Source organism: Excalfactoria chinensis, chromosome 6 (assembly GCF_039878825.1).
Source record: "Excalfactoria chinensis isolate bCotChi1 chromosome 6, bCotChi1.hap2, whole genome shotgun sequence".
NCBI classification, from domain to species: Eukaryota; Metazoa; Chordata; class Aves; order Galliformes; family Phasianidae; genus Excalfactoria; species Excalfactoria chinensis.
Window position 1 is genome coordinate 25,539,402 of NC_092830.1, and position 26,647 is coordinate 25,566,048.

General features: G+C 63.0%; 2 protein-coding genes across 6 annotated transcripts; both read left to right on the forward strand.

Annotated features, from left to right (window-relative positions):
- Positions 1-273: 273 nt before the first annotated feature.
- On the forward strand, positions 274-18,852 carry LDB1 (LIM domain binding 1). Of its 4 annotated transcripts, none has more exons than XM_072340674.1 (11): positions 274-506; positions 13,342-13,444; positions 13,951-13,995; positions 14,193-14,268; positions 14,466-14,568; positions 14,791-14,963; positions 15,304-15,426; positions 15,567-15,650; positions 15,836-15,959; positions 16,074-16,222; positions 16,555-18,852. In XM_072340674.1, exons 1-11 carry the CDS (start codon positions 482-484, stop codon positions 16,783-16,785), a joined length of 1,236 nt encoding a protein of 411 aa, XP_072196775.1. In that variant the 5' UTR covers positions 274-481; the 3' UTR covers positions 16,786-18,852. The 4 variants fall into 4 exon arrangements, with proteins under 4 accessions (XP_072196775.1, XP_072196776.1, XP_072196774.1 ...); XM_072340675.1 differs by lacking the exon at positions 274-506 and adding an exon at positions 6,610-6,970 and having other exon boundaries at positions 16,074-16,216; XM_072340673.1 differs by lacking the exon at positions 274-506 and adding an exon at positions 6,785-6,970.
- Positions 18,853-19,486: 634 nt separating this feature from the next.
- Positions 19,487-26,625, forward strand: LOC140254045 (prominin-1-A-like). Of its 2 annotated transcripts, XM_072340235.1 has the most exons (25): positions 19,487-19,696; positions 19,890-20,027; positions 20,513-20,574; positions 20,672-20,877; positions 21,209-21,329; positions 21,442-21,505; positions 21,732-21,821; positions 22,012-22,202; positions 22,280-22,351; positions 22,495-22,558; positions 22,695-22,854; positions 22,945-23,097; positions 23,180-23,303; positions 23,416-23,507; positions 23,665-23,749; positions 23,839-23,982; positions 24,117-24,188; positions 24,331-24,420; positions 24,513-24,566; positions 24,783-24,863; positions 25,136-25,204; positions 25,291-25,380; positions 25,455-25,567; positions 25,886-25,903; positions 26,178-26,348. In XM_072340235.1, the coding sequence occupies exons 1-25, from the start codon at positions 19,594-19,596 to the stop codon at positions 26,227-26,229; spliced, it is 2,508 nt and encodes an 835-aa protein (XP_072196336.1). In that variant the 5' UTR covers positions 19,487-19,593; the 3' UTR covers positions 26,230-26,348. The 2 variants fall into 2 exon arrangements, with proteins under 2 accessions (XP_072196336.1, XP_072196337.1); XM_072340236.1 differs by lacking the exon at positions 25,886-25,903 and having other exon boundaries at positions 25,455-25,577; positions 26,178-26,625.
- Positions 26,626-26,647: the final 22 nt, after the last annotated feature.

Genomic DNA, 26,647 nt, shown 5'->3' on the forward strand with positions numbered 1-26,647 from the left:
TCGTTGCCGCGGGCGGGAGCAGCCCCTGCGCTTACGCACGCCGCCGCGGCCCGACATGGCGGCACCCGCCCCGCGCCCGACGTCGGGGTGGACGGAGGCGCGCGCGCCCGTGCGTGCCGCGAGCGCGGCGGCGGGAGGGGGCGCGCACGCACGCACGCGCGCCTCCGCGGGGGAGGAGGAGGAGGAGGAGGTGGCGGCGGTGGGGGAGATCCCCGCGCATGCGCCGCCGCGCTCCCTCCCGCCCGCTCGCCGCCGCCGGCGCAGCCGCCCCCGCTCCCGCTCCGCCGCCGCGGCCCCCGCCCCGTCCGCACCCCCCACCCCCCCCGATCCCTGCCGTGCGCGCCCCTGACCGTGGCCCTGCGTGGGGCCGCGCGGGGCTGCACACCTCCCGCCGCGCCGGAGCCCGCGGCGCGCCGTCCATGAGAGACCCCCGCGGCCCGGGCAGCGCGCAGCGACCCCCGGCCGGGCCAGGCATGTGAAGATGTCAGTGGGCTGTGCATGCCCTGGTGAGTGCGGGCGGGGCGGGGCGGGGGGCTGCGAGGGGCTCGGGGTGCGCGGCGGGTTCGGCCGTGGGGGGCTGCGATGTGTGGGGCCTGGGGTCGCCTCTCCGCGGAACGGTGCTGGGTGCGGAGTCTGTGCGCTACGGGGTCTGCGTGGAACGGCGTCGGGTGCGGGGTCTCCGTGGTGCGGGGCCGGGTGTGGGGCTGAGATCTGCTTTGCGGTGAGACCCCGCGGCACACGGACCGACCGTGGGGCCGGGTCCCTTGGCACGGATGCTGCGGTCTGTTTATGGGGTCGGGATCCCGCGGCGGCGGTGCCGGGACCCCCCGGTTAGGGACCGGCCGTGGGGCTGGAGGCCCTATGTTGTGGATGCTGAGGGCTGCTGGAAGGTTTGGGACCCTGCCTCTGGCCTCGAGGCTGAGACCCCTACGGCACGGATGCTGAGCTCTGTGTACGGGGCTGGGACCGCAGCGTGGGGGGCTGGCCGTGGGGCCGGGACCCCCGAGGCGCGGTGCTGGCGCCCCGCGGGCTGGGTGCTGCGGAGCGCGGGTTGGGCGCGCGGGTGGCACGGTGCGGGCTGACCCGGCGGTGGGGCAGCTCCGTGGGGTGTCCTCCGTGGGTGAGGGGAATTCCCGCTCCTCGCGCCCTGGCCGTGCCCTGAATGAGGGGTGGGCCCTGGGGGGCTGAGTAAGGGGGTGTGCCGAGGTGGCGAGGTCTGAGCGCGCTGCGGGGATGCTCGGCAGGCAGCGGGCCGGGGGAGGGGGGGGCGTTGCGGGCTGGTGGACGCTGTGTGCGGGAACCGAGCGTGGCGATGGCACCGGAGCGGCCCCGGAGGCTGGCGCTGGAACCCCGGGAGGATGTTTGACGGGGAATGGAACGCGTGGGGGGCAACACACGCAGCGGGGACGCTCGTTCTATGGCTGACGGCCCCGCTGTGAGGACGGTGCCACCTGGGCTGGCTGGGCCCCCCGTCCCCTCGGCCAGGCCCCTCGTCCCGCGGAGCGCCCCTCGGCACGGGGGGCTGCCGGGCGGGAGGTGTGAGCTCGGCCCCGGGGGCGCGGCCCTCGCGCGTCCCCGCATCCCCCCCGGGCCGGGCGAGGACGGCGGGGGCGCCCCGCGCCCTCTCCCCGGCGCTGCCCTCCCTCCCCGCCGTGCTTCCATGCAGGCAGGCGGCCCCTTCCCCCACCGCCTCCTCCATCTCCCACTGGAAGCTGCCAGAGCGCTGCTTCCTCAAGCAGAAAGTCACGTGAACCTCCTCCCAGCCAGGCCAAACAGTTAAAGCACCAACCGGCCCCGCGGGCGCCGCGCACCCGGGGGGCTCTGCCCGCCTCCCCCGGGCCCCCTCGCTCCCACCGGGGCCGCGCCGCGGGGGCCGGGCCGCGGGGTAAATGCCGGGCCCCTCGTGCTGGCGCGTCCCCTGGGAGCTGGCCCCGTGCCACCGGGAATGTCACCGCCATGTTGGTGGGCGACGGGGGGGGGCCCGGAGCATCCTCGGGGGTGGCCCGGTCGTCACCGCGCCCCCCACCCCTGCGTGCGTGAGAGCCGTGCGTGCGTGCACACGGGTGTTCGCCCTGTCCCCTCGCTGCCCGCCCCGGGGCTGGTGGCACATCCAGAGAGCTCCCTGCCGCCCCCTCCCCCATCCCCTCCCTGGACTGTTTATCGGAATATAGAAAAAAAACAAGCTCTGCCTCTGGCCTGCTGCCAGCCAGAAACATTTAATGAGCCGCTCTGCCCAGGCTGCTCTTTGGGGCTGCGTTAACTTGGAGGAGTTTCCTGCCTGGGAGATGCTGGCTGCGGGGGTTTCGCTCCCAAAGCATCCCTCGGTTGTGCCCCTTTCAACTGCAGGGCTGGGGGCTGACCGTGTTTGGGGGGTGGCGGCGTGTCCCCGTGCTTCGACCCAGGCCTGAGGATGGAGGCTGGGGGCTCTGAGGGTGCCCCGAAGATGGTGCCTGGCCGAGGTGTGCCCCAGGGGCCGGCAGCCTCACAGGCAGTGCCAGGAAGTAAACAGGCTGCGTTTGGGGCTGGCGGAGGAGCTCAGCGCCTGTACCCAGCACCGTGCTGCCGCCCTGGACCCACGCTCAGCCCTCCGTGCCCTCTGGGCACCTGGAGCTCGGTGTGCTGGGCCTTTGAAAAACAAACAACAAAAAAAAACAACGAAGGAGAAATGATGGTGATGTTTTCTGCCATAGTAACGGTGCTGGTGCCGTGGGGCCCCTGGGGAGGGGAGCGAGGAGTGAGGCCTGCTCCCTCCTCCCACGCGGCCCTGCTGTGTGCCCTGCTCGGGGCTCCCAGCTCCCCCCCCAGCAGGTCTGCCTGTGGCCTCTCGCAGTGGGGGAGCGGCTTGCCCAAGGTCAGCGGGCAGCACGTCTGCAGAGCTGGGAATGGAGCCCCGGGCTGGCAGCAGAGCCCTGAGCCGCACTGCCTGTGCTGTGCTGGCTTGCACGGAGACCTGTGGGGGTTTCCCTCCCAGCCCGCGTTGCTTTCAGCCCTGGGGTGTGAGGTTTGGCAGCCCTGGAGGGATGTGTCTGGTGCAGGCAGCATGCCCTGGGGTGGGTTGTGGGGACAGGGGGAGGACAGCGCTGTCCCTGTCTGGGGTTCCTTCTCTCCTACCAAGCTGAGCCGTGAGCCTCCTGTGACAGATGCTTGGGGAAGGGATGGTGGAGTGCAGGCTGAGCACTGGCGACTGGAGTGCATATGCTACAACTCCAGCATGGGGACCACAGCAGCCCCAGGTGTGCCCAGGTGGTGGGAGTCCTGCTACCCTCAGCCCCTCGCCGTAATTCTTGCATAATTCCTGAGGTCTCATCCTGCACGAGGCTGAGCCCTCCTGCCCTACAGCAAAGGCTCCAGATGCTTTGAAATCTGGACTGCAAATGTGGCCTGTCCCTCCTGCTGCCCTTTGAAAGCCCCCGGGGCTCTGCTCTCAGCCCCACAAAGCCATGTCACTGCCTGTAAGCACTGCTGAGCAAGGGGAGAAACTACCCTTGTTGGGACCCCATAACTAAGGCCATCAGTGCAGCCCCTGTGTTCTGGCCCCATGTGCCAAGTGGTAGTAACTGCAAGGGAGAGCCCTGCCATCCCTGCGCTCCCCACCCTGCTGCAAGCTGATAGAGCTGCAGGGCAGAGTCTGTGCATGTTTTGTTTTCACCTTGCTCTGGTGGTACTGGGATGGGAGATGCCATCTGTCCCATCCACCTGATGGGTGCCGTGTGTGCAGTGCCACCCCCTCGGGGCTGGAGAGAGCAGGGGGAGGTAGCAGCTACACCACGCTCACCTCGGGATCTGCTTGTTAGGATGGTAAATTGGGGCCTATGGCTTGCTGCAGACACGTGGTGCGGCTCCTCTGCAACCGTGTGAGCTGCTGCCAGCTCGGGTTTGTTGGGGGAAGCTGTGATGGGTTAACCAGCCGGCCCGGTGCTGGGTGCCTGTCGGCTGCGCTCCGAGTTTATTCCAGAAATGGTATTGTCTGCTCCTCCCGTGCCAGCACGGAGCTGCTCTGAAAACCGATACCTTGGGGGCAGCCTCAGGGGGGCGAGTGGGTGCTGGCAGCAGGACGGCCCCCGGGGCAGTGCTTGGCTCCCAAGCACGTGTGGTGCTGGGCCTGAATGCCCCAGGCAGGGCAGGAGCATTGAGCTGCGGCAGAGTGGTGGTAGCACAAACATCCCCTGCCTGTCCCCTGCACCTCCAGCTCGCTTTCCTGTCTCAACTTCATGCCACCTTCTTGCCTTTGCTGTGGGATTCCCTTGGCCACATCCGTGTTGCTTGCACACGAGGATGCGCACGTGTGCACGGTGCTGGGGGCCTCCTTTGCACGTGATTTGGGCACATCCCTTTGCTCTCTCCCTCTGGAACTGCAACATCTTGATGCCGGAGCGAGGAGCAGGGAGTGGCAGTGGGTGCTGGGAGCAGGACTGGGTGCCCCCTGGCCGGCCCCTGGGGAGGCAGGCTGGGGCCAGGCGGCCGTTATCAGGCAGCCTGCAGGCTGAGCTGTGGTTTCCTGCTGTTGCTGGAGGGGGAGGGCTCTGGGGAGACTGTGGGGTGGTGAGTCTGCTGCTGACCCCACCTGGAGCTGGGACGGGGTTCTGGAATGGACAAGGGTACTGCTGATGGGTTTTGTTTGAGGGGACCAGCACACTTAACTCTGGTGTGGGAATATGGATGTGCATATGGGCTATGCACACCTGCCCACGGAAGCATGGACACTGTGTGCCAGGACACCTCCTGTAGGCACAGGTACCTGCAGGAGCACTTGTGCCCCATCCCACCGTGCACCAGGAGGGACAGCATCCCACTGGAGCCTTCACACCTGGCTTCCTGCTGCCATTTGTCCCCATCCCTCCTAGACAGGTTGCTTCCAGGACAAACACAAACGTTAGACCAGGGCATAATCTCCCGTGCCACAGATGCCAACCCCTGCTCTGCTCTAACCCCACCCTTCTTGTGGTGTGCAGATAACACCCTGTCCCCGTGCAGGTCTTGGGGGTCTCTGGTGCGGGAGCCCCGTGTGCAGTGGGTGAGCAGGGCCCCCTGCTTTCTGCAGCAGCCACCGGCCCTGGGCCCCTCCTCGGCGCCGCGGGGCTTGCACTGGGAGCAGAGCCAGGTTTCTGCAGTGAAGCCCAGGTGGAGCCGTGCCGGGATGCCGGCTGCTTGGGGGATAGTGGGGTGTGAGCCCCATTCCTGGAGCCCTGTGCACAGTCGCCCAGTTCAGGACCTCTTGGCACATGTCCTTCTCTGGGGAGATGCCCGCCAGCATTGCGCACAGCCCAGGGTGTCCTGCGAGAGCTGCCGGTGCCTGCCCCAGCTCCTGCCTCCCTGCCAGCGGGAGCAGCTCGCAGCATGCCACTCCGCCAGGCATGGGGCAAGCCTGGGCGCACGGGCTGGCATGCACTGACTGGTCCATGGCTCAGCCCTGGGGCAGCTGTGTGCAGGAGCATGGCAGTGGGAGCACTCTGGGAACGGCAGTGTGGACACCGTGGGGCTGAGCCACTGCTGGAGCCCTCTGTTGGGTATTTGGGGTGAAACGATGCCAAGGAGAGCCGTGCCTGCACAAAGGCAGGGCAGGAGGAGGGGGATGTGTCCTCCCACTTCTGTGCCAAGTGCCATGGAGAGCACAGCGTGCAGCAGCAGCGTGTGTGCAGCAGTGCTGTGCATGCTGTCGGTTTGCACACTGCAGGAGGCTTGGAGTGGCAGCAAGCTGCCCTCTGCCGTGCCTGGAGTGGGGCTGGCTGGTGCCCGACCCAGAGCTGTAGGGAGTGGGAGCTGCCATCCCCATCCAGCGGTGGCTGTGTCCCTGTTTGGCCTAGCTGGCAGAGCGGAGGCAGCTGTTAACAGGAAGGACACACATGTTAGCAACAAAAACACAGCAGCGAGAGGAAGCAGAAGCGATGCATTATTGATAGAGCTATTTGATGCTGCTATATTCGGAGAGCTGCTTCGGAGAGCTCGGCAGCGCTGCACGGGGGGTGAGGGGAAGGGGTGGGCTCTGCTGGTTGAGTTACCTGCTGGTAACGCACCACGTGCAGCCATGGTGCTGCAAGATATCCCACATGTACATCCTGGGGGGTTTCAAGCATCCTCCACACTGGTGACCCGCATGGGTTGGTATGGGGGGTCCAGCCCCCTTGCTTATCTTTGAAGAATGTGGGTTTAGAGGGTGGCTGATTCCACCCTTTCAGCAGTGCGTATGGATGGGGAGCAGCTCCTTGGGCAAGGATTTCCATTGCCCCTTGGCACTGTCGTGTGCCCCCTTCTTAGCCTATCCACCCCATCACCATTCTGTGCAGGATCCAACCCAGCCAGGCTGTGGGGACCAGCCCCAGGCCAGGAAACTGCCTGTAAAACGAACCATTCTTGTAACATGAGAGAATCCACCTGGAGCATCTGGAGTCATAAACCCCGTGGAGCTGGCAGGCTCTCCCCGGGCTGCTGCCAGAGGGGCCAGGGCTGGCTGCTGTGGGTGGCCACAAAGCCCATGAGGGTGCGAGCCCTGCACTGGGTCAAGGCTGAGCTCCTGGCTGTGTCCTTCAGTGTGGGCAAGGTGTGCTGCAGGGATGGAGATGGCTTTCCATCACCTGGGTTGTTTGGCAGGATGTGATCATGTATCCAGGTCTTTCCCTCTGCTCCCTACAGGACACTCAGGGTCTGAGTCTGTAGCTCTCTGCCTTGCCCTACTCACCAGATCCTCCCATGCATCTCGCTATCTGGGCTTTCCTCGTGCATCTTGGTGTCTGGAAATGGTTTTGTTTTGGAAGGGTTAATCCTGGGAGCCCCGAGGATCTGCCGCCTGCCCAGCATGACTCATTGCTGAGCTCCCAACCTCCCCCAGGCTCTCCGGGGGAGCGATGATGGAGCCGAGGCTGCTCCAGAGAAAAAAAGGGGCCCACCTGCCCCAGGAACCCCCCGTGATCCAGCCGAGAGAATTCCCCCCTGGAGAGGCCGGGGATGAAGAGCAGATTTCCACATGAAGGGGGTAAGATTTATGGTGGGGAGCATCCCTGCCTGTCCCCACCGTGCTCTTCCCATCAGCCGCTCACTCCGCGGGTGGGAGCACATTGCAGGGAAGGGGCTCCCCCGCCATCACCGCCACACGCGCTGTGCTCCCCAGCTGCATCCCAGCCCTTCTGCTCTCCATCCAGCATCTCTTTAATTATTAACTCGGCTATAACCATAAACAGCTGGGGCTGCTGCAGCCACGTGGACCAGGCCAGCGCTGTCGTCAGAGCCAAGCAGGGACACGTGAGCGGTCCCGGTGGGCTGCTCGGTCCCAGTACTGCTCGGGGGCTGTTGGCTGTGGGGCCGTGCACCCATGGGTGCTGCTCTCTGCTCCTTATGGACAGAGCTGCTGTGGGGGCGGAGAGCCCTTCTTGTAGGGTTTTGCTCTGGTGGCTGTGTGTGCATCGCGCATCCCTGAGGCCTGGGCCTGCATCACCCTGCAGCTTCAGGGCTGGGAAGGGCTGTAGGAGGGTGTGTGCCCGGGGTGTGTGTGCAGACGTGTCCGAGCTGTGCCAGCAGGCGTGCATGTGCGTGCTGGCCCGTGAGCACGCCTGCAAGTGTGCACGGGGTGAGCTGCATGGATGTGTGTATGTGTGTGTGCCTGCTGTGGGCCCGGTGCTGAGCTCCCCCCAGAGCTGTGTGAGGGTCGAAAACCAAGGGAAAAGGGAAAGTAGTTCAAGAAAGAGAAATGCTGGAAAACTTCAAAGAAAAAGAAAAATCAAAGCAAACGAGAGAAAAGTATACTTTTATTGCAGCTTTCCCAGGGAAAGAAATACTTTCCAGCTGGTGCCAAGCTCAGCTCCAGGCTGCACTCAGAGCCCCAGGAGCTGTGCTGGGAGTGGGACCTGCAGCTCCTTGTGCTGTGGGGTGCCTGCCCTGCTCTGCTCTGCTTTGCTGGGGGGAACTGGAGCAGCAAACAGCATGGGGGGGAGGCTCGGAGATGCCCTTGTTCTGGTGATGCTCTTGGTGCTGAGGAGGTGTTGGGGTGTGAGACGGCGTGCCTGCAGGCAGACACAATGCTAGCTAGTGCCTGTTTGATGCTGGCAATTGCTCCTCCTGGTGTGGAGGTGGTTGGGATGGCAGTTGGAGGCGTTGTTGCATGATGGCCTTCGAGCAAAAAGTGAGCCCACACATCGCTCTGAGTGCAGTGCTCCCAGATGTAGGGTTTGGGCATTGGGCGGTGCTGTGCAAAGCCAGGGGTTGGACTGGGAGGTCCTGGTGTGCCTTCCAACATGGGATTCTGTGCTATGTGGGTTATAAGGCATTTTGGCTTGTGTTGAATGGATGCTCCTCCTGGTGTGGGAGTACATGGAAGTATATAGATGTAGAGGTATAGGGATGTAAGGTGTGTGTAGGTGTGTATGTACATAGATATGGGCGTGCAGATGGTTGTATTGATAAGCATTTGTACGCAGGTGTATATTGGTGTGTACAGCTGTGTGTTTATAGCTATAGGTGTATGCAGCGTTGTGTGGAAGTGTAGGTGTATGTTTAGGTGTTCAGGTGGGGTACAGGTGTGGGTGTGCAGAGAGGTGTATGCAGGTGTATATATACACGTATAGGTGTGGGTGTACAGAAAGAGAGGGAGGTGTAGCTACACAGAGCAGTGTAGAGAGCTGTATATGTAGGTACGGCTGTAGGTGCCCAGAGGGCTGCGTGGAGGTGAGTATGGGTAGGTGCGGATGCACAAAGATGTCCGTGTGCTCCGTACACAGGTGTAGCTGTATGGAGAGGTGTGTGTGCCGCTCCGCAGATAGGTGCAGCTGCACCGAGGGCCGTCCGGAGGCACTCGGGAGGTGCCGGCATCCCGGCGCGGGGCTGCGCAGCACCGAACTTTTCCCCTCGGTGCCGGTGGGTTCGTCCCGTCCCGCCCCGCGGCCCTTTTGTGCGTGCGGCGCGGTGCCCCGTGAGGGCTGACGGACGGCCGGACGGACAGACGGCCGGCAGCGGGCGCGCCGCCGCCGCAGCCATTGTGGGTCGGCGCGGCGCAGACAAAGGAAGCGCCCCGCGCCCCGCCCCGCCCCGCCCCGCCGCCGCCCCCATGGCGGCCCGCCGCCCCGCCGCCCGCCCCAGCGCCGCCGCCAACGCCGCGCTCCGACCCCCGCCCCAGCGCCGCCGCCGCCCGCCGTGAGTCGCTCGGTTCGGCCCGGCTCGGTTCGGCCCGGCCTGCCGCCCCCGGGAAGTTTCCCGTCCCCCTCTCCCCCCCCCCCCCCTTCCCTTCTCCCCTCCGCTCCCTCCCCCTCCTCTCTCTCTCGGTTCGGCCCCGGCGGCGGAAGGGAGGGCCGGGTCCCGCCCGTAAAGTTGTGAGCGGAGGCGCCGGCCCCGCTCGGCCCGGCTCGGCCCGGCTCGGCCCGGCCCCCCGCCCGCCGGCCCACCCGGTGCCGCCTTTCCCCTCCAGCTCCCTTTCCTATCGCCCCTATCTCTTTCTCTTTGCTCCCCTCTCAGCTCCAGCCCCCCCGCCGTGCCCTGCAGCTCCCTTTGTTCTCACCCCCCGGCTCCAACCCTCGGCCGAGCCCCCCGACAGCTGCCCCGCGCCCTCCCGGTGCCCCCGTGCCCGCTGTCACCGCCCGCTGCAACTTCGTCCCCTCCTGCAGCTCCGGGGGTCTGATAGAAGGGAGCGAATCACGGAGGGGTGCAAAGCATTGGGGCCGTGCGTCTCCTGCTCGGGGCTGTGGGGAGTACAGGCGTGTGAGTGGCTGGTAGACAAAGCCCTTGGGGCTGGGGGATGCTTTTGGGAAGTGGGCGGCAGCGCTCCCCGCCTGGTTGCTCAACGTGGGGCTGTGTTTGGGGGCTCCTCTGCGGCCTCCCTGACCATCCCGTGGCAGGCTGCCCTGACCTCAGCCACGCTCTGACCTCCAGCGGTCCCGGGGATGATGAGATAAGCACTCCCAGTACAGCACTGGGCTGCACACCCTGAGCTCCCAGCCCCACGTTGACTTATCAGAGCCTGGGTACAAGCTGCCGGGCGGTGTGTCCGGCAGAGAAGAGCCCCAGGGCTGGGCTGCACAGCCAGGATACGGCACTGACGGTTGTTCCTGATCCTGGGGTTTCAGAACGGGCTCCTGACAGTTCCAGCAGGGCACCTGCTGGCCTCCTGCTGCTGCAGGTGCAGAATCGTCCGGCCCTGATTGCTGGGGTGACTTGCTGTGTTCCCCAGCGCTTTGTCCCAGTGGTTTTGCAGCAGCTCCTCCGGAGCTTGTTATCAGCTCCCACGGTTTGCTGTGAGTTGTGGTGAATTCGGGGAGGTCTTCGTTCCTTAAAGGCTTGGGTTTTGGAGTGTTCTCCTTGTGGTGGTTGCTAATGGAGGAAGGAGTTTGGTCTTTGCCCTCATGATGCTGTAGAAATCCCCAAGTCCAAGCACCATCGGCTGCAGCTCTCTGCTCGTGTTCTGTCCCACCTTCTCCTCCGGACCCTTCTGCCCAGCACCGTCTGCTCCGTGCCATGCACACACCCTGGCAGGGCTCTGAGCACCCAGTCACGAGCCCAGGGGCTGCACAGGGCTCTGGAGCAGCAGATGCACTCCTTGGCAAAACTGCTGTCCTCCAGTGACCCAGAGCGCAGGGGCTGCGGGTGCTGATAGCATTGCAAGCGCACACACGTGGGTTGTGACATCGGTGGCAGTGAGGTGTGCTGTTGTTTGAGGCAGACCAGTATTTCAGCTGGGGATGTCAGGGTGAGAGGGCTTGCCTTGGGCTGTGCAGCACAGGTAGAGGTGGTCCTACAGTGCTTCGTTTCTGATGCGGGAGCTCTGCAGTGCTGGGCAGGTGTGTGTGGCCAAACCCACTGCTCTTTGGCTTTGGCCCTTCGTGCTGGAGTCTGTGCTGGTCAGGATATGTTGTCTCTTTAGGTGACTTGGGCTCCTCTGTTCTCATTCTGCTGTTGGCAGATCCAAGAGCAGGCAGCAGCCCCGGGAAGCATCACTTGGCCCTGGGTGCTGGGCACACCTGGGGGCTGCTCCCCGTAACAAACTGCTCCACGCTGCCTCTGGCCTCAAGGCTGTGTGCTGAGGATGGTGAGCAGCCCAGCATCAGGCCAGAGAGATCCTGAGTGCAGCGGTTATCCCAAGCCCTGACCCTGGTGACAACACATGTGGAGCTGTGCAAGTGCAGCAACCAAAAGCGTTTGCTCTGAGGTCACGGCGTGGGCCGTTTCTGTTTGCTTTAACCTGGGAGCTGGGCTGGTGGCACTGTGCAAACTGCTGTGATGTGGGCAAGCCCCCACAGGCTGGGGGGGGGTTGAGGGCACATGGTCCAGCCCCACTTTGCAGCCCATTCCCTGGAGACTGCACGTCCCAGCGTGCAGCGCTCCTTGCTCCTCACTGTGGCCAGCAGTGAGCAGAGCGGTGCATCCCGGGATGCTGGATCTCCATGCGCCACGTGGGGCTGACAGCCATCCTCAGCTGCTGGGCTGTACCAGCTTTTTCCCTGCCCTCCCTTCCCGGGGCTGGCAGGCAGTGGGGATGCTGGTGGGCCGTCACCTCTGCTCCCTTCCCTACCCATCTCCTGCAGAGCCGTTCTGTCAGGCTGCAGCTCACATGGCTTCTGTGACCAGGTGCCATCCTCCTGAGTGGCGGCCCTGCAGATGCGAAGCGGTGCTGTGTGTGACAGCGGGCACCGGGCTGGTGCGGGGTGTGTGTCCCTCTGCTGGGGCCGGGGGATGTGGTGACACCCGTGGGGGGCTGCTGTCACTGCGCATCACTTGGGGAGGCTGCCCAAGGTGTTGTACCCAGTTCCAACATGGCTGCCTGCAGCTGGCTGTGCTCCATCCCCTCTGAATAAGAGAGAGGAGGATGAAGGCAGCCTGACTGGGGCACATTGATGCCTGGCTCCCAGGGTGCGTCGATATAACATCTGACTGGGGAACCCCAGGTGGGAACCGCAGCTGTCCTTGTGTCCTACCTCAAGCAGAGGGTGGGGAAGGGAGGGTCCCACCGCCCCGTGAGACCATCCTGTGCGCACAGAGGGTATTCATTGTCAGCCCAGATCCATGCAGGGCTGAGGGACTCGGAGTCCTCGGGGGTGTCAAACAAAGCACTGGAGGATGGGAGCTGCTGGTTCAGGTTTGGTTTTCCTTTCTCCTGAGGATGCGGTGAGCAGTGCACTCTCTGTGGGATGAATTGATGCATCAGACACCTTTGGAAAGTTTCTTGTGCGTTGAACATGTTTTGACTCCGTGTTACTTAACAGCAGCAGGGAGAGGAAAGTGGCTGTATTTCCAGCTCAGCTTCAGCTGAATTCTGATTTCCATAGAGCAGAACTTGACTGGTATGAAAGCAGGAATTCCCCGGCACTGGTGCTGACCTTGGTGGCAAAACTTGTATCTCACCGTGACAGTGCCATAGAGGTGGGCAGCCCTGCCCTGCTCCCCTTTGCTGCAGTGGGACGGGGTGGGGAGCTGTGGGTTCCTACGTGATGAGGTTGCATTGACTGCTCCAGACGTGCCGTGTGTGTGGGGTGATGGGTGACCTGCTCGGGGGGCCTTCAGTGCTTCCAGTGCTGGGAGCCGTGCTTTCTTTAGTCCTTCAGCGCTTCTCCTTTCTTGTGCCCATCCCACGGTGGTGGATCTCTCCCCGCACACCCACAGGCGGCAGCGCACCCTGCGCCCACTTTGCCGCAGCACCACCGGGGATCCCCCTTAGTGGTGGGGCCGGCCGAGCCGGTGGAGCCAGTGCTGCCTGGCAGCCCGCCCGGCTGCGGGGAGCGGCTGCTCCCACCGCGTGTCTCAGCATCACCCGGCCCAGCGTGCCGCATCCTGCCGGCTGTGGGTGTGCCGGGGAGCCCGGGGGGGTGGCAGCGTGGGATCCCCCTGCTGCCCCTGGGTTACATTAAGGGGTAAGGGGGGGGTAGCGGGGTGTGAGGGGACCGGTTTGTGGCATCGCCTTCCATCTCGAGCCCGGTGACCGCTGGCCTGCCTGAGTGGCAGATGGTGGCTGCCTGGGGACCCGCGGGCCGGGCGATTATTCACCCGTCTCCATGGTGATAGAAAGGTCAGTGAAAAGATCCCGTGTGATTCCCGGGTCAGGTCGGTGGGATTAGGAGCTGCACGGAAGGGCTGGGGGGTGGGGGGATAGGGCACAGCCGCTCCCTAGCACGCCAGCTGCACCGCCCCTGGGGCACCGAGCTCTGGCTGAGAACTGACAAACTCTGTGCACCAATGGGTCTGACTGGCATCGGGGATGGGACTGTGCTGCTGGGGGCTCGGCTGCTCCAGTACAGGTCTGGGCACCCCAGCAGTGCTGGTCCCTCATCCCTCCATCTCCTCTTCTTCTTCCTGGTAGCAGGGATGAGGTGCCTCTGTGCTGCTGCTGTTGGTGCCTCTGACTGACCTGTGTCCTCCCCCTCTCTGCAGGCTGTTCCTCTAAGTCATTCAAGCTGTACTCGCCAAAGGAGCCCCCGAACGGCAACGCCTTCCCCCCATTCCACCCGGGCACCATGCTGGATCGAGATGTGGGGTGAGCTGGGGGCTGGGGAGGGATCGGTGAGGCTTGGGGTTCTCTGGTCCCTTGGATCCCCAGAGCTGTTGTGAGACTGCAGCACGTGGAGTTCAGTTAGCACAAGGCAAGAGGTGGGATCGGAGCTGGTATTGATGGGTGGAGAGACAGTTACTTCTGGGATCAAAGGAGCCTCAGTTCTCCAGCACTGTGGGACCAAGCCCATTGGCAGGCCAATCTCTTGGGATGATCCAAGACAGCGGACAGTCCCAGCCTGTGCCACATTCTCTCTTCCTGGCACCAGCCCTGTTGGGAACAGGACGTGGCTCCTGGGAGCTGCAGAATGGGCCCCTGGGGCTGGGAAACAGAGCCCAGTTCTGGGATGCGTGTCACCCTGTGCAGCTGCCAGACACTGGCATCCTGACCACTTGCTGCTGGCAGCAGGAAGGGTTGGGGTGGGTCCTGTGGAGCCCAGGGGTGAAGATCTTGCCCGTTGCTGACCCAGCTGTGTTGCTTCTCCCCCACAGACCTACTCCCATGTACCCACCTACGTACCTGGAGCCTGGCATTGGGTAAGTGGGAGGGGCTGGCAGGGAAGGAGCAGGGAGCCTGCCCCAGGCTGGTTTGGGATCAGTGCCTGGGGAGGGTGAGGATGGCACTTTGCTGGCCTACGGGGATTGTATGTTCTCATACCTGCATCCCCATCCCTGTGCCCCACACTGTGGCACACACTGCCTGCTCTGACCATGCGTTCTCTGCTCCCTGGCAGGAGGCACACGCCGTATGGCAATCAGACTGACTACAGGATATTTGAGCTCAACAAGCGGCTGCAGAACTGGACAGAGGTGGGGAGCCGGGGGCCAGGCTGGGAAGCGTGGCTGGGTGATGGGGTGGCTGGTGATAGGGTGGCTGGTGATGGGGTGGCTGGTGATGGGGGAGCAACCTCTTCTCTGGGTGCTTAGCTGCATGCAGTCCTCCAAGGGCTGAACATAGGGCTTCCTGTCTCCTGTCCCCTAACCCAGCATCTCTTTGCTGTCCCCAGGAATGTGACAATCTGTGGTGGGACGCCTTCACCACGGAGTTCTTCGAGGATGATGCCATGCTAACAATCACTTTCTGCTTGGAGGATGGACCAAAGAGATACAGTAAGTGGCAGCAGAGTGGTGGAGCTAGGGCTAGCCCTTGGGGTACCTGGGGCTTGAGCTCGAGTACCCGTTCCCAGAGGCACTGCTTTGCGATGGGGCTGTGTGGGTAGGCGTGGGCAGGGGGTTGGAGCCCGGTTGCCTGCAGCTATGGGGACCCTATTCACGTGCTCACCTGGACGAGCCAGTTTTACTGATGTTATTTTCCTCCTTTTCCCACTCCAGCAATTGGCCGGACTCTGATACCCCGTTACTTCCGCAGCATCTTTGAAGGAGGGGCCACAGAGCTCTACTATGTGCTCAAGCACCCCAAGGAATCCTTCCACAACAACTTTGTCTCTCTGGACTGCGACCAGTGCACCATGGTCACCCAGCATGGCAAGCCCATGTTCACCCAGGTACCCCCCAGCGCCCATGTGTCTCAGTCTGACACTTGCGATGGCAGCAGTGACATGAAGTGAGGGATGGGCACTGATTTCCATGGCTTTGTGCTAAGCTGATGGAGCTGTGCCTACAAGTACCACACTTGTAGATAGCCTGCCTTGCAGCATCCCTTGGGCACGGGTCCCCTGTCTGTGCAGGCTCCTGGGTTTGCTTTGTGCTGAGACCCCTGCCAGGCAGTCCCAGGCTGAGGGCAGAGTGTCCTGGTGTGCAGGAGCAGTGGGTTCTCTGGGCTCTCAGGGTTCTGGGCTGGGGGAGCGGAGTGGCAGTGTGTGCCTGACACTGTGCCCTGCCCAGGTGTGCGTGGAGGGGCGGCTCTACCTGGAGTTCATGTTTGATGACATGATGAGGATAAAGACGTGGCATTTCAGCATCCGCCAGCATCGAGAGCTTATTCCCCGCAGCATCCTTGCCATGCATGTGAGTACCGCTCCTTCCAGTGCAAGGGAGGGTTGCTGGGCTCCTTTCCTGGCTGCGCAAGTGAGCCCCCCCCCATCACCCATGGCAGGATGGGGCACAGGGGACAATCCCCAGCTGAGCGCTGTCTCTCTCGCCCCTAGGCACAGGACCCCCAGATGCTGGACCAGCTATCCAAGAACATCACCCGCTGTGGGCTCTCAAACTCCACACTCAACTACCTCCGAGTACGTGTGCCGGGAGCAGAGTGGGCTCTGCATGGGGGTTCTGGAAGAGGGGCAGATGATGCACCACAGTGGGGCAGCAAGTGTGCCAGAGCCTGAGCTCTGCATGAGGCTTGGGTCATTGCAACACGGCAGAGGGGCTCTTTGCTTTGGTAGTGTCTAACCTCGTGTCTGTCTGCACCCCTCAGCTCTGTGTAATCCTAGAACCAATGCAGGAGCTCATGTCACGGCACAAGACCTACAGCCTCAGTCCCCGGGACTGCCTCAAGACCTGCCTGTTCCAGAAGTGGCAGCGGATGGTTGCGCCGCCTGGTGAGTGTGGCTGCCTGCTGGGCTGCGTGGTGCAGGTGGGAGGAGGTGGTGCTGGCGGAGGGGTTGAGGGGCACTCAGCTGGGGTTGACCGACTGCCTCTCCCTCCCGGCCCAGCGGAGCCGGCGCGGCAGCAGCCCAGCAAGCGCCGGAAAAGGAAGATGTCGGGGGGCAGCACTATGAGCTCCGGCGGTGGGAACACCAACAACAGCAACAGCAAGAAGAAGAGCCCCGCCAGCACCTTCGCCCTGTCCAGTCAGGTACCTGTAAGCATCCCGTTTCCATTCTCTCTTCCTTCCCCGGGATGGAGGGGTGGGCTCCCAGCCCCAGGAAGTAGCTGAGGGACATCCCCAGGGCTGCCTGTCTGAGCCTTCCTGGCCCTCTCCTGGTGATGGGGAAAAGCAGGGAGCAGCCCCAGGGCTCCACTCCATCTCCCACCTCTGCCTCGGCCCCTGCAGAGTGTGAGTCGCAGCCCAGGGACAGAGGTGAGGGGGGGCGGCCCTGAAGCTGAGGAAGGGGCCGTGTTGCTGGGAGGGGGTGTCTGGGGGCCGGGGTTCCCCCCACCTCGATTATGTTTCGGGACCGTCTCCCCTTTCAGGATGTGATGGTGGTAGGCGAGCCCACGCTGATGGGGGGGGAGTTCGGGGACGAGGACGAGCGGCTCATCACCCGGCTGGAGAACACGCAGTTCGACGCCGCCAACGGCATCGACGACGAGGACAGCTTCAACAACTCGCCCGCGCTGGGGGCCAACAGCCCCTGGAACAGCAAACCGCCCTCCAGCCAGGAGAGCAAGTCAGAGAACCCCACGTCGCAGGCGTCGCAGTAACGGCCCCGCGCCCCCCCCGCGGACTCAGTCCCAACCGATCTACCTGTACATTTGCAACGGAGAGTGACTGGGAAGCGGCGAGGTACTGGGGCGGATCGGCGCCGCGCCACGGCGGGACCCACGGCCGGGGGCTCACGCCTGCCGCCGCCTCCCCGCTGCCCCCACGCCTGCTGCCCCCAGACCCAGGGCAGGGGCGGGTATCGGGGCCGTAGCTTCGTTATTCCCCCTTCTTCCTCTTCCTCCTCCCTGCTTCTTCATCCCTGGAGAGCCTCTCATGTCCCCTCCCGCTGTGCCCAGCCCCTGCCTGCTGAATGGGGCACGGCGGGGCTGCAGACCCCCATGCGGTGGGGTCCGGCCTTCCTCCTCCTCTCCCCTCCTGGGTCTGACAGCGGTGTTTGCTGTGTGCGCATCTCCACGTGTGCACACACCTCCTGCCCAGCCTGGGGCTGAAGGGGCTGCCCGAGGACGAGGCCCCAAGTGCTGTGGTGTCGGGGGTCGCTCACCGGGCATTCCCTACTCTCCTGCCCCCCCACTCGGTCCCCATCCCGTCGCTTCCCCTGGCAGGGCCCTGCTGGGGACTGTGTACATAGGAAGCACCCAGCAGGGAGGGAGCTGAGGGGTGTGGGGGGTCCATGGCCAGCAGCCCCCACGTCTCCACTTGGAGTCCCTTGGTGACCTCCAGCTCCCACAACCTCCTACTTCTGTCTGTTTCGTTTTTGTTGGTTTTTTTTTAATAATATTATTAAAATTGTAACTTTAAAAAAAGAAAACAAACAAAAAAAAATGGGACAAGCCCTCCCCTTGCCCCCCCCCTCCCTGGCCAGTGCCCCCCAGATCCCTGCCCTCAGCGCTCTCACCCTGTCCTGACTTTTGTACAGGCTTCTTCTCTTGGGAGTCTCGTTTTATATCCAGTTCGGAGAGCTTCAAACCAAGGAGAGACTTTGCAGACTTCCTTTCTAATCCCTCCAGGGGGTGTTGGGGGGCAGCCCCCCGCCTCCCTCCTCCATGTAAATCTTGTGTGCTGTTGTCCCCGCTCCTCCCCCCCCCCATCCCCCGGTTCGTGTACCTCGTGCTTGTACATTTCCGCGCTGTAGACAGTGTGTACGATACCGTTCTTTCAATGTGTTCTCACTAGAGCAGGTGCCTCCATTGATGTTAGGGGAAACAAGGAGAAGAAGAAGAATTTTTTTTTTTTTCAGATTTTTTTTTGGTTTAAAAAAAAAAGGAAAAAAAGGAAAAAAAAAATTTCCTTCCAAGGCTTCTTCCAAGGTGAAGAGTGAAGGCGATGGGGAGGGTGGGGAGGGGTGTTTACCAGTCCCCCCTGCATCCTCAGTAGGGCACTGTGGGGCGAGCTGGGGGTCTGGCTGCATGTGCGCCCCCCTGGCACGTCCCCAGGTTGGGAGTGCGGCGGGTGCTGCCCTGGGGGGTGGATGGGGATGTGCTGGGTGCACGTGTGCAAGAGTGTGTGCGTGTGGGAGCGCTGAGAGTGAGTGTGAAAGGGAATGGCTTGGGGGGGGGGGGTCTGCACTCTCTTCTCTCTGTCATCCCCCTCCCAGTGCCATGCTGGGGGGCATCAGCCTGTGAGCCCCACGGATCTGGGTGGGAGCCATCAAGGGATGCCCTGTGAGCACAGGGGCTCTGGGTGCAACCTGCGCCTCACCCAGATTGGGGGTGGCTGTGCTGGGGGGACCCTGTGTTCCCTCCCCCCCCTCCCCCTCCTGTGAGGCTGGAAGATGGTGCCTGAGCCCCTCGGCTCAGCCCTGGCCTGATCCCAAGTCTCTCTTGGGGGCTGAGGTCTCAGCCCTGCGGACCCCCAGCCCTAAGCACAGGGACCCCAGGGGAGGCTCCAATGGCACCGGGGGGGGGGGGGGTTCTGCTTTGCAGTTAGGTACGATGGGTGCTGGGGTTCCCACAGAGTGGTGACATGCCCCCTTGCTGCCCACCCCCTCCCCAGGCACACTGTAATGCCTTTTTCTTTCTTTTTTTTTTTCTTCCTCCCCCCTCCCTCCATAGTTTGTGCCATTTATGAGTCATGTATGGTACCAATAAAACAACTTTTCGGTTTGAGGCTGTCCCGAGCACTTATTTCTGAGCCCAGGGCCTTGGGGTGCCACATGCCAGTGCAGGTGCCAAGGTGGGACCCCAAACCTTTGAGGTTTCAGCTCCTGGGTGGCTGCACTGGGGGGCGCTTCAGCCTTCACCATCCCTCCCTTCCCCCCCTAAGCCAGGAGCACCAGGTAACAGCTTAGGGATGGTCCTGCACAGGGTGTCAGCACCAGGAAGAGGCTGAGCTCCGTGTGCCTCCACACCCTGGGGTAAAGCATCCGGAAAAAAATCCACCTCAAAACCTCTGGGCAGTCCCAGGTCAGCCCCTATGCTGTGTGAGCCAAGCTTATGCAGTTTTCCCTGTTTATTTTTTCCTTAGGGCACTGCATCCTGTCCCAGGGCCCACGCTGAGCTAGAGGGAACTGCAGGCACCCAGCGCTGGGTGGGGAGCAGGAGGGGAGCTCCTAAGCTGCCTCCCACCCAAGGCAGTGAGAGCTGCAGTGGGGTGATGGCTCAGGTATGGCTCCCCAGCACCTGTCCCAGAGCGAGGCACCTACAGCAGCAGCTCATGCAGGATGTGGGGACGGGAAGGTGATGGGGGCTCCGGGAGGGGTAGATGCGGGGCTTTGGGATGGGTGGCAGCGGGTGAGCTCTGGGGGTCCCATGGGATTACGCTTAGGACGTGCTGCTGCTGCTGCTGATGGCCCTGACCCGGACACGGGATGGCCAGGAGCCAGGCGGTAGCTGGGACAGGGTGGGGCGATGCATTCGCCGGTGCAGGGCTTTTCAGTCACTGGGCTGAAACTGAAACGAGCTGCAGGGCCGGGCCAGGCGTTAGCTGTGCGGCGGAGCGCTGCAGGACGCAGTAAGTGCTTTGTCCCCACCTGTTCCCCCCCGAGCCCCTCCGCTTCCCCCTGGGCACACCCCTCTGCCCCCACCCCTCCCGTATCCCAACCCCAGGCTGTGGGATGTGGGATATTTCCCCCACGTTTCCTGCTCGGGGATGGGTGGCAGGGTGTGAAGCGGCTGTGCCACCTCCTCGTCCCCTCTCTGCTCAGGTGCCACCATGGAGCTGGGGAACATCTCGCAGCCCGTGTACGGCCCCAGCCTCGAGGAGCCGAGCAGCAACACTCCGGGGCTGGTCCGCATGGTGCACGGCTTCCTGCGCCTGGTGCAGCCTCACGGCCTCCCCTTGGGTGCGTGCAGGGGGTCCCAGGGCCACCCGAATTGTCTGTGGTGGGGTCAGGAGGGTTTCACGGTGTGTCACGTGGCACAGGAGCAACCCATAATGGGTCCATAGGAGAAGGTAGGGCAGGACCTGGAAGTGGAGCAAACAGCGCAGGGGGGGACTTTGCCCCCGTCCATACAGAATACTTTATCCCCATCCCAGGTGCCACGTGCACACTGCCAGCGTGATGTCAGGGCATCCCCCCGGAGCCCCTAAAACAGACACTTTGGGACTGGTGATGCTGTCCCTGGGTGCCAAAGGGCTGTGTGGTGCCACAGCTGGGGACGGACAGTCGGAAGGGGAAAGATGCCAGCATGTGCTGCCCAGAGCCGCCGTGCTGGGTGGTGCTGAGTCCCAAAGCTGTGTTAGGGTTGGAGTTAGGGCTGGGGTTGGAGTTAGGGCTGGGGTTAGGAGGGTGCCCTCTCACGACCCTTTTTGCTCCCTGTCCCCCAGAGCTGATAGCAGATCTGGCACAGACGCAGGGCGAGGTGGTGACCGATGAGCGTATGAAGGAGGTGAGCGTGCAGCCAGGGTGCCGAGTCCCATCCCGCCCCACGGGGTCCTCGAAGGTCCGGGGGTGCCAGCCTCGCGCTGCCTTTCTCCCTCTCACAGCTGCTGAGTTACGAGCTGGGCTTCGTGGTGTGCGTTGCCATCGGGCTGTTCTTCGTCGTCGTGGTGCCCGTGGTGGGATGCTGCTTCTGCTGCTGCCGATGCTGCGGGCGCTGCGGGGGTCGCATGTCCCAGAAGCAGGACCGGTGGACGCGCAGCCGACGCCGGGTGCTGTACAGCGCCGTGCTGCTGGTGTCGGCGCTCGTGCTGTGAGTGCAGGGACGACCGGGAAGGCCTCGCCAGGAAGCTGCCGTTCTTTGCAGGAGCGGCTCCAGCGCGGAGGGACAAAGGAGAGGAAGCGGTGGCGGTGGGGAGCGGGCCCGAGGGGCAGAGCCCTTCCCGGCAGCTTCGCGGCGGGATTCCACGCGTCACCCCGTAGCGGGAGGGGCAGGGTCGGGCGCGGAGCGCGTCCCCGTGCACGTCCCGCCGGGTCCCTCGTTGGGGTGCTCAGCTGCGCGTTCGGCACCTGCGTTTGGAGGGTCCGGGCGAGGACGTCGGTTCGGTGCTCCTCCCGCTGAGCCCACCGCCTGTTTCCTACAGGGCCGGAGATGTGTGCGCCTCCATCAGCAGCATCCGCTTCTCGCAGTCCGTGAGGAGCACCTTCCTCAACATCGACAGCACCGTGCACGACCTCCGCTCCTACCTGCTTTCCATCCCCCAGGCACGCTGCATCCCAAGCGGGGCGCGAGGAGGGGCAGCGCCGGGTCTGAGGGTGGAGGGGGGTCCCCGAGGAGTCCCCACCCCACACTGATGCCCCATCTCTTCCCCTGCAGCAAGTCAGCTTCGTCATCGACAGCAGCAACGTCCCGTTGGGCAACACCAGTAACAGCCTGCAGAGTGAGTGTGCGCGGTGATGGGGGCAGCCTCCTGCTGTGGGGGGGGGATTTGGGGATGGCTGGTGATGCTGGGCTGGCATGGCCCTGTTTCCTGGACTCCAGCACATTGCTGTTGGATGAGGTTTGGGGTGAGCACAATGCTTCCAGCAGCTCCCCTGCAAGGCACGGGCTGCTCAGTGCAGTCCAAGGGGGGTCCTGCACTGACAGTCTCCCCCCAATCTCCACAGACATTGGGCCCCTCCTGGGCGGCAGCATCACCTCCAGGATCAGGAGCAGCACAGATGAGGCGCTGGGATCCCTGCACAGCCTTTTGGGAGGTGATGTCCCACTGCCTCTGAGGGAGCATTGGGGAACACCGGGGGGATATGGGGGCTAACGGCTGGGCTGGGGGCACGCATGGAGCTTTGGAAAAGGCCCCTGGGGAGGAGTATGCCTGCCCATCCCCAGTCTGGGTGGAACAGTGGCACTTTGGGGTGTGTTTCTGGATGTCCCTTGCTGCCTCCTCAGCAATGGAGATGCTGGCGTCCACCTTTGGCACCATCAACAACACCCGCCAACACCTGGAGGAGCTGCAGGGCACCTATGATGGGCAGCTGGGCATGCTGCGGGAACGCATCAATAGCACCCTGCAGCGCTGCGGGCAGCCCTGCAGCACCACCTCACCCAACAGTGTGGCCTTCAGTGCCAACTACAGCACAGTGAGTTCTGGGGGCCACGGGTGTCCCCCACCTCCCTGCCCAGCCTGCGGCCCCCTCACTCTGAGCTGTGCCTGCAGGTGCCCGGTGTGGAGCAGCAGCTGGAGGCGCTGCGGGATGTGCTGGACAGTGGCATAGAGGGGGACTTGGAGGTGAGGGGGTGCACTGGGGGAGTATGAAGAGCTGCGTGGAGGGAAGGGCAGGTTGGGTGCCTGAGGCTGGGGGACTGCACGAGTCCTGTGCTGTGCATGGATGGCTGGGAGGGGGTCAGGAGCTGAATGCCGTCCCTGTGCAGGTGATCAGCGTGCTGGAACAGACCCCTAAAAAGGTGCAAGAGCAGTCCCAGGACATGGTGACACGTAAGCAGGGCCACCGTGCTGATGCTTGGCCATGGGCACCATGGAGCATCCTCTCCTTGGGTTCCTGCTGACCCTGAAGAGCAGGGTGTAGGTGGCCACTCCATCAGTGACCCATCCCTGCCCCCATGCCCTGCAGGGATCCAGGAGCAGCTGGGCCACATCAGGCAGAAGATTCGTAACGTGCAGGACCAGCTGCCTCTGCAAAACGTGGAGGAGAGTGTTGGGAACCTGGTGAACCAAACCAGTGCCTTGCTGGAGGACAACCAGAAGACCATCACCGACCTGGATGGTATCAGGTAGGGGGGTTGCTCCATCCACCCCCGATCCCTGGGCATTCCTCTCTTCTTGGGCTCTGAGCCCAAACCGTCCCCATCCTCCTGCTCCAGGTGGGCCGTGTGTATGCTGCTGTGCTGCATGGTGCTGCTGGTGGTCCTGTGCAACACCTGCGGGCTGCTGCTGGGACCGCTGGGGCACAAGGAGAGCACGCCGCCCACCCAGCGCAGCTGCCTCTCCAACACTGGAGGGAACTTCTTCATGGCGTGAGTGAGGCTCCCAGGTTGGGATGTGCATGGGGGTGTGCAGGCTGCGCGCTCCCCGTGCTGATGAAGCTCTGTCCCGCAGAGGGGTGGGCTTCAGCTTCATCTTCTCCTGGCTGCTGATGCTGCTGGTGCTGCTCACCTTCTTCCTGGGGGGGAACATCTATATGTTGGTCTGTGAGTCCTGGCGCAGCCAGCAGCTCTTCCAGGTGGGCTCCCCTCTCCTCTGCCTTCACCCAGGGCTGGGCCAGCTTTGAGGGCTCTCCCTGGTCTCTCACTCTGCACCATGACTGGTTGCTCCATTCTTTCCCTGGAACCCAGCTTGTGGATACCCCCGGCCTCATCCCCGGCTTCAACCTTTCGGAGGTGCTGGGTGACGAGGGTGGCACCGTCAACTTCTCTCAGATCTACAGGTGGGCACAGCTATGGGCAGCTCCCCCAGTGTGGGTCCCCCTGAGCCTGGAGCTTGTCCTGGAAGTGTGTGCAGGGAAGGAGTGAGGTGTGCCCTGGGTGAGGACATGCCCTGAGGGGGCACCTGGCTCAATCCCAGCCCTGTGCTCAATCCCCCAGGCAGTGCCAGCAAGATGCTGCCCTATGGCAGGCGCTGCACCTGGACCAGAGGGTGTCCTTGGATGAGCTCCTGAACATCAGCCAGGTGAGTGCCAAGGGGTGACACAACACAGGCAGGGGCACGGGGCTGGCACTGTGTCAAGCCACTCCTCATGGCTCCCCTTACCCCCGCAGTACACGGAGAAGATCTCAGTGGATTTCCAGAAGCTGAACATCACCCTGACCCCCTTCTCTGTGCTGAACGAGAGCCAGAGGGAGCTGCTGCTGAATGCCTGCCGCGATGCACAGCCCCCCAACTTCACCCACACCCTGCAGCAGGTGTGGGGCTGCGTCGGGATTGGGGGTCTGAGTGCTCTCCCCTATGCTATGGGGTCCTGGCTCCATCCTGCCCCACGGGGACGGGGTGCAGCCCTGCTCATCCCCACCCTGCCTCAGCACTGTGCCTTTCCCAGCTGGATCAGGGCATCATGGTGGGGAGCCTGCAGGAGCTGGCCATGGAGCTGGAGCAGCTGGTGCACAGCGCGGTGAGACCCTGTCCTCAGGGCTGAGGGGTGTCCCCTGGCTGGGGGCCGTGGGGAGAGGAGCCCCCTATGCTCCAGAGCAGCTGAGGGCTGGCTGTGGGATTTCTGCTATCTGGTGGGCACGGCTGAGAGCCTCTGCCTGCAGGGCACAAATGTGCAGGAGGACCTGAAGGCACGTGCTGCTGAGCTGCGGGAGATGGACAGGAAGCTGGACAACAGCTTCTCAGGGCTGCTTGTGAGTGATAGCAGGAAGGGGAAGGGGCCCTGCTGGGTTGTTGGAGTGAGCCATGGGGAACACATCTCTGTTTCTCTCTCCATCACCCCCAGAAAACCCTGAAGGAGAACATCCAGCTGGCACAGAGCCAGGCTGCCCAGCTTGAGGTAAAGCCACACACGGGGTGACCCCGCTCCTACACTCCCAATTATGGGGCTAACCCACAGCTTGGGGCACATCGGGGCTGTTTATGGGACATGGGGTGGCCCTGCTGGTATGGCAGCTCAGAGATGCCGCATCTCAGGGATCACTGCTGCATGGGGTTGGGAAGATGCAGAAACCCTGCTCCCCCATCGTGCTGCTGACAGCTCCTTTTGTCTCAGGTACAGACAAACTCCACGTTGGACAAAGCCAGCGCCACAGAGGAGTTCCTGGGGAGGGAGATGGGGAACATCATCAAGAATGTGAGCTCACTTTGCCCCGCTGCAGGGCACCTGGGGGGATGTGACTGGATTGGCCCCACTGACACCCCACCTTGCAGGGATGCCATGCAGTGCCCAGGGGTCCCCTGTGCCCACATGTGCCCCTGCTTCTGGCAAGGGTCTGGCAGTGTCTTGCAGCCCCATTGCTGCCGGATTGAGGTGGCATGCTGGTTCTGATCCTGGCACAGAGGGGATGTGGGGCACAGCATGGGCTGGAGGTACAGCATCCCCACTCTCTGCCTGCCTTCCCACAGGAGACCTGGGCCTTTCTGGAACAGTTGCTGGGCTTCTTTGAGACCTACATTGCCTGGGCCAAGATCAGTGTGAGTGAGCCTGACCTGGCCGGGCACAGGGATGGGTGGTGGGGTTTGGAGGACCACAGTGTGACCTGTCCCAGTTGTATCCCCAGCTGAGGACGGACATGGCGCGCTGCAAGCCCATAGCACAGAGCCTGGATAACGTGGAGGCCATCGCCTGTGACCACATCCTGGACTCTATGGTGAGAGGGGTGACACAAATGTGGGGAGGAAGATGGTGCTGATGGGGTGGCTGATGGCTGTTCCTTGCTCCTAGAATGCCTTCTGGTTCAGCCTGGGCTGGTGCACTGTGTTCCTGCTGCCCAGCATCATCCTGGCCGTGCGACTTGCCAAGTTCTACCGCCGCATGGACATCGATGACAGTTACAGGTGAGGATCTGCCCCACCACGGTGCTGGTCTGAGGGCCTGCTCTGCAAACCACCCCTCAGCAGAGGTGCAGTGGGGCTAAGGGAGCTGTGTGCTGCTAGAACAGTGATGCTCGGGGACAGCAAAACTCTGTGGGCTGCAGGAGCCCTGTGCTGTTCCCAGATGAGGTGGCTGGAATAGAGGGACTGTCACACCCTACAGCCCCCATACCTTCCTTGTGTTCTCTGGGAGAGCACCATCCAGCAGCATGATGCTGGGCTGGGCTCTCAAGAGGCACTTCTGTCCCATTGACACTGTCCCCTCTTTTTCCTTCTCCCTAGGAATGAAGCAGTGGAGATGTAAGTAGTAGTGCTGGGTCCCTACTTGGGGTAAATCCTGGGGCATGGGGGACAAGGAGAGGAACCTGGAAAGCACAAGCTGAGGGGGGTGCAGGCAGCAGGGTGGGACCCATGCAGTACTGCTGTTTTGGGGGTCCCTTGCTGTCTTCCCCCCTCCTCCTTTTGGGGTGTTGAGCTACCAAGAGAAATGGCATTCTGCCTTCCCAGCGCATTCTCAGCTGCTCCCTTCTGCCCTCTGTGGCTGCGGGTGACACAGGTGCCCTTGTTTTTGCAGAGGACCTGCATTCAACCTGTACAAAATCCCCCGGCCAGCTACAAGGCATTAGCCTCCATCACCACGGCACAGGCACTGAGGATACTGAACACGACAGCTCTGTCTGCTGCACCTTCTCCCTTAGTGCTGGGAGCCCCCTCCCCACTTCCCAATAAGTGATAACGTGCTGCAGCTGGGAGGCAGCCTGCAGGAGAAGGGAGGTGTGCCCTTTGCACTGGAGTAGCAAAGCACTTCCTCCATGGCTCATTGCAGCTATGCTGTAGTGTGGGGTTGGGCTAGGGTTGTCTCCCCCCCCCCATGTGCACAAAGGCAGATGCTGCTGGCTGAGGGGAACCTGCTTACCCAAGCCTTTCACTCCATAATAAATGTGAGTATTTATCTGTGCAGGGATCCTGACTCTCCAATGCTGTGATTTTGTGTGTAAAGCAATAAATGAGGTGACTGCATGTTACAGGTGTGAGGTAGCTCTG

What these genes read in the sequence shown, in the direction of transcription:
- LDB1 (XM_072340673.1), top strand. Translation starts at nt 6,943, where the DNA reads ATGAAGAGCAGATTTCCACATGAAGGGG. An exon ending in GGCTGCAGAACTGGACAGAG is followed by an intron (nt 14,269 to 14,465) that starts GTGGGGAGCCGG and finishes TGCTGTCCCCAG; the next exon opens with GAATGTGACAATCTGTGGTG. An exon ending in GCAAGCCCATGTTCACCCAG is followed by an intron (nt 14,964 to 15,303) that starts GTACCCCCCAGC and finishes TGCCCTGCCCAG; the next exon opens with GTGTGCGTGGAGGGGCGGCT.
- LOC140254045 (XM_072340235.1), top strand. Translation starts at nt 19,594, where the DNA reads ATGCATTCGCCGGTGCAGGGCTTTTCAGTCACTGGGCTGAAACTGAAA. An exon ending in GCAGCCAGCAGCTCTTCCAG is followed by an intron (nt 23,304 to 23,415) that starts GTGGGCTCCCCT and finishes CCTGGAACCCAG; the next exon opens with CTTGTGGATACCCCCGGCCT. An exon ending in TTGCCTGGGCCAAGATCAGT is followed by an intron (nt 25,205 to 25,290) that starts GTGAGTGAGCCT and finishes TTGTATCCCCAG; the next exon opens with CTGAGGACGGACATGGCGCG.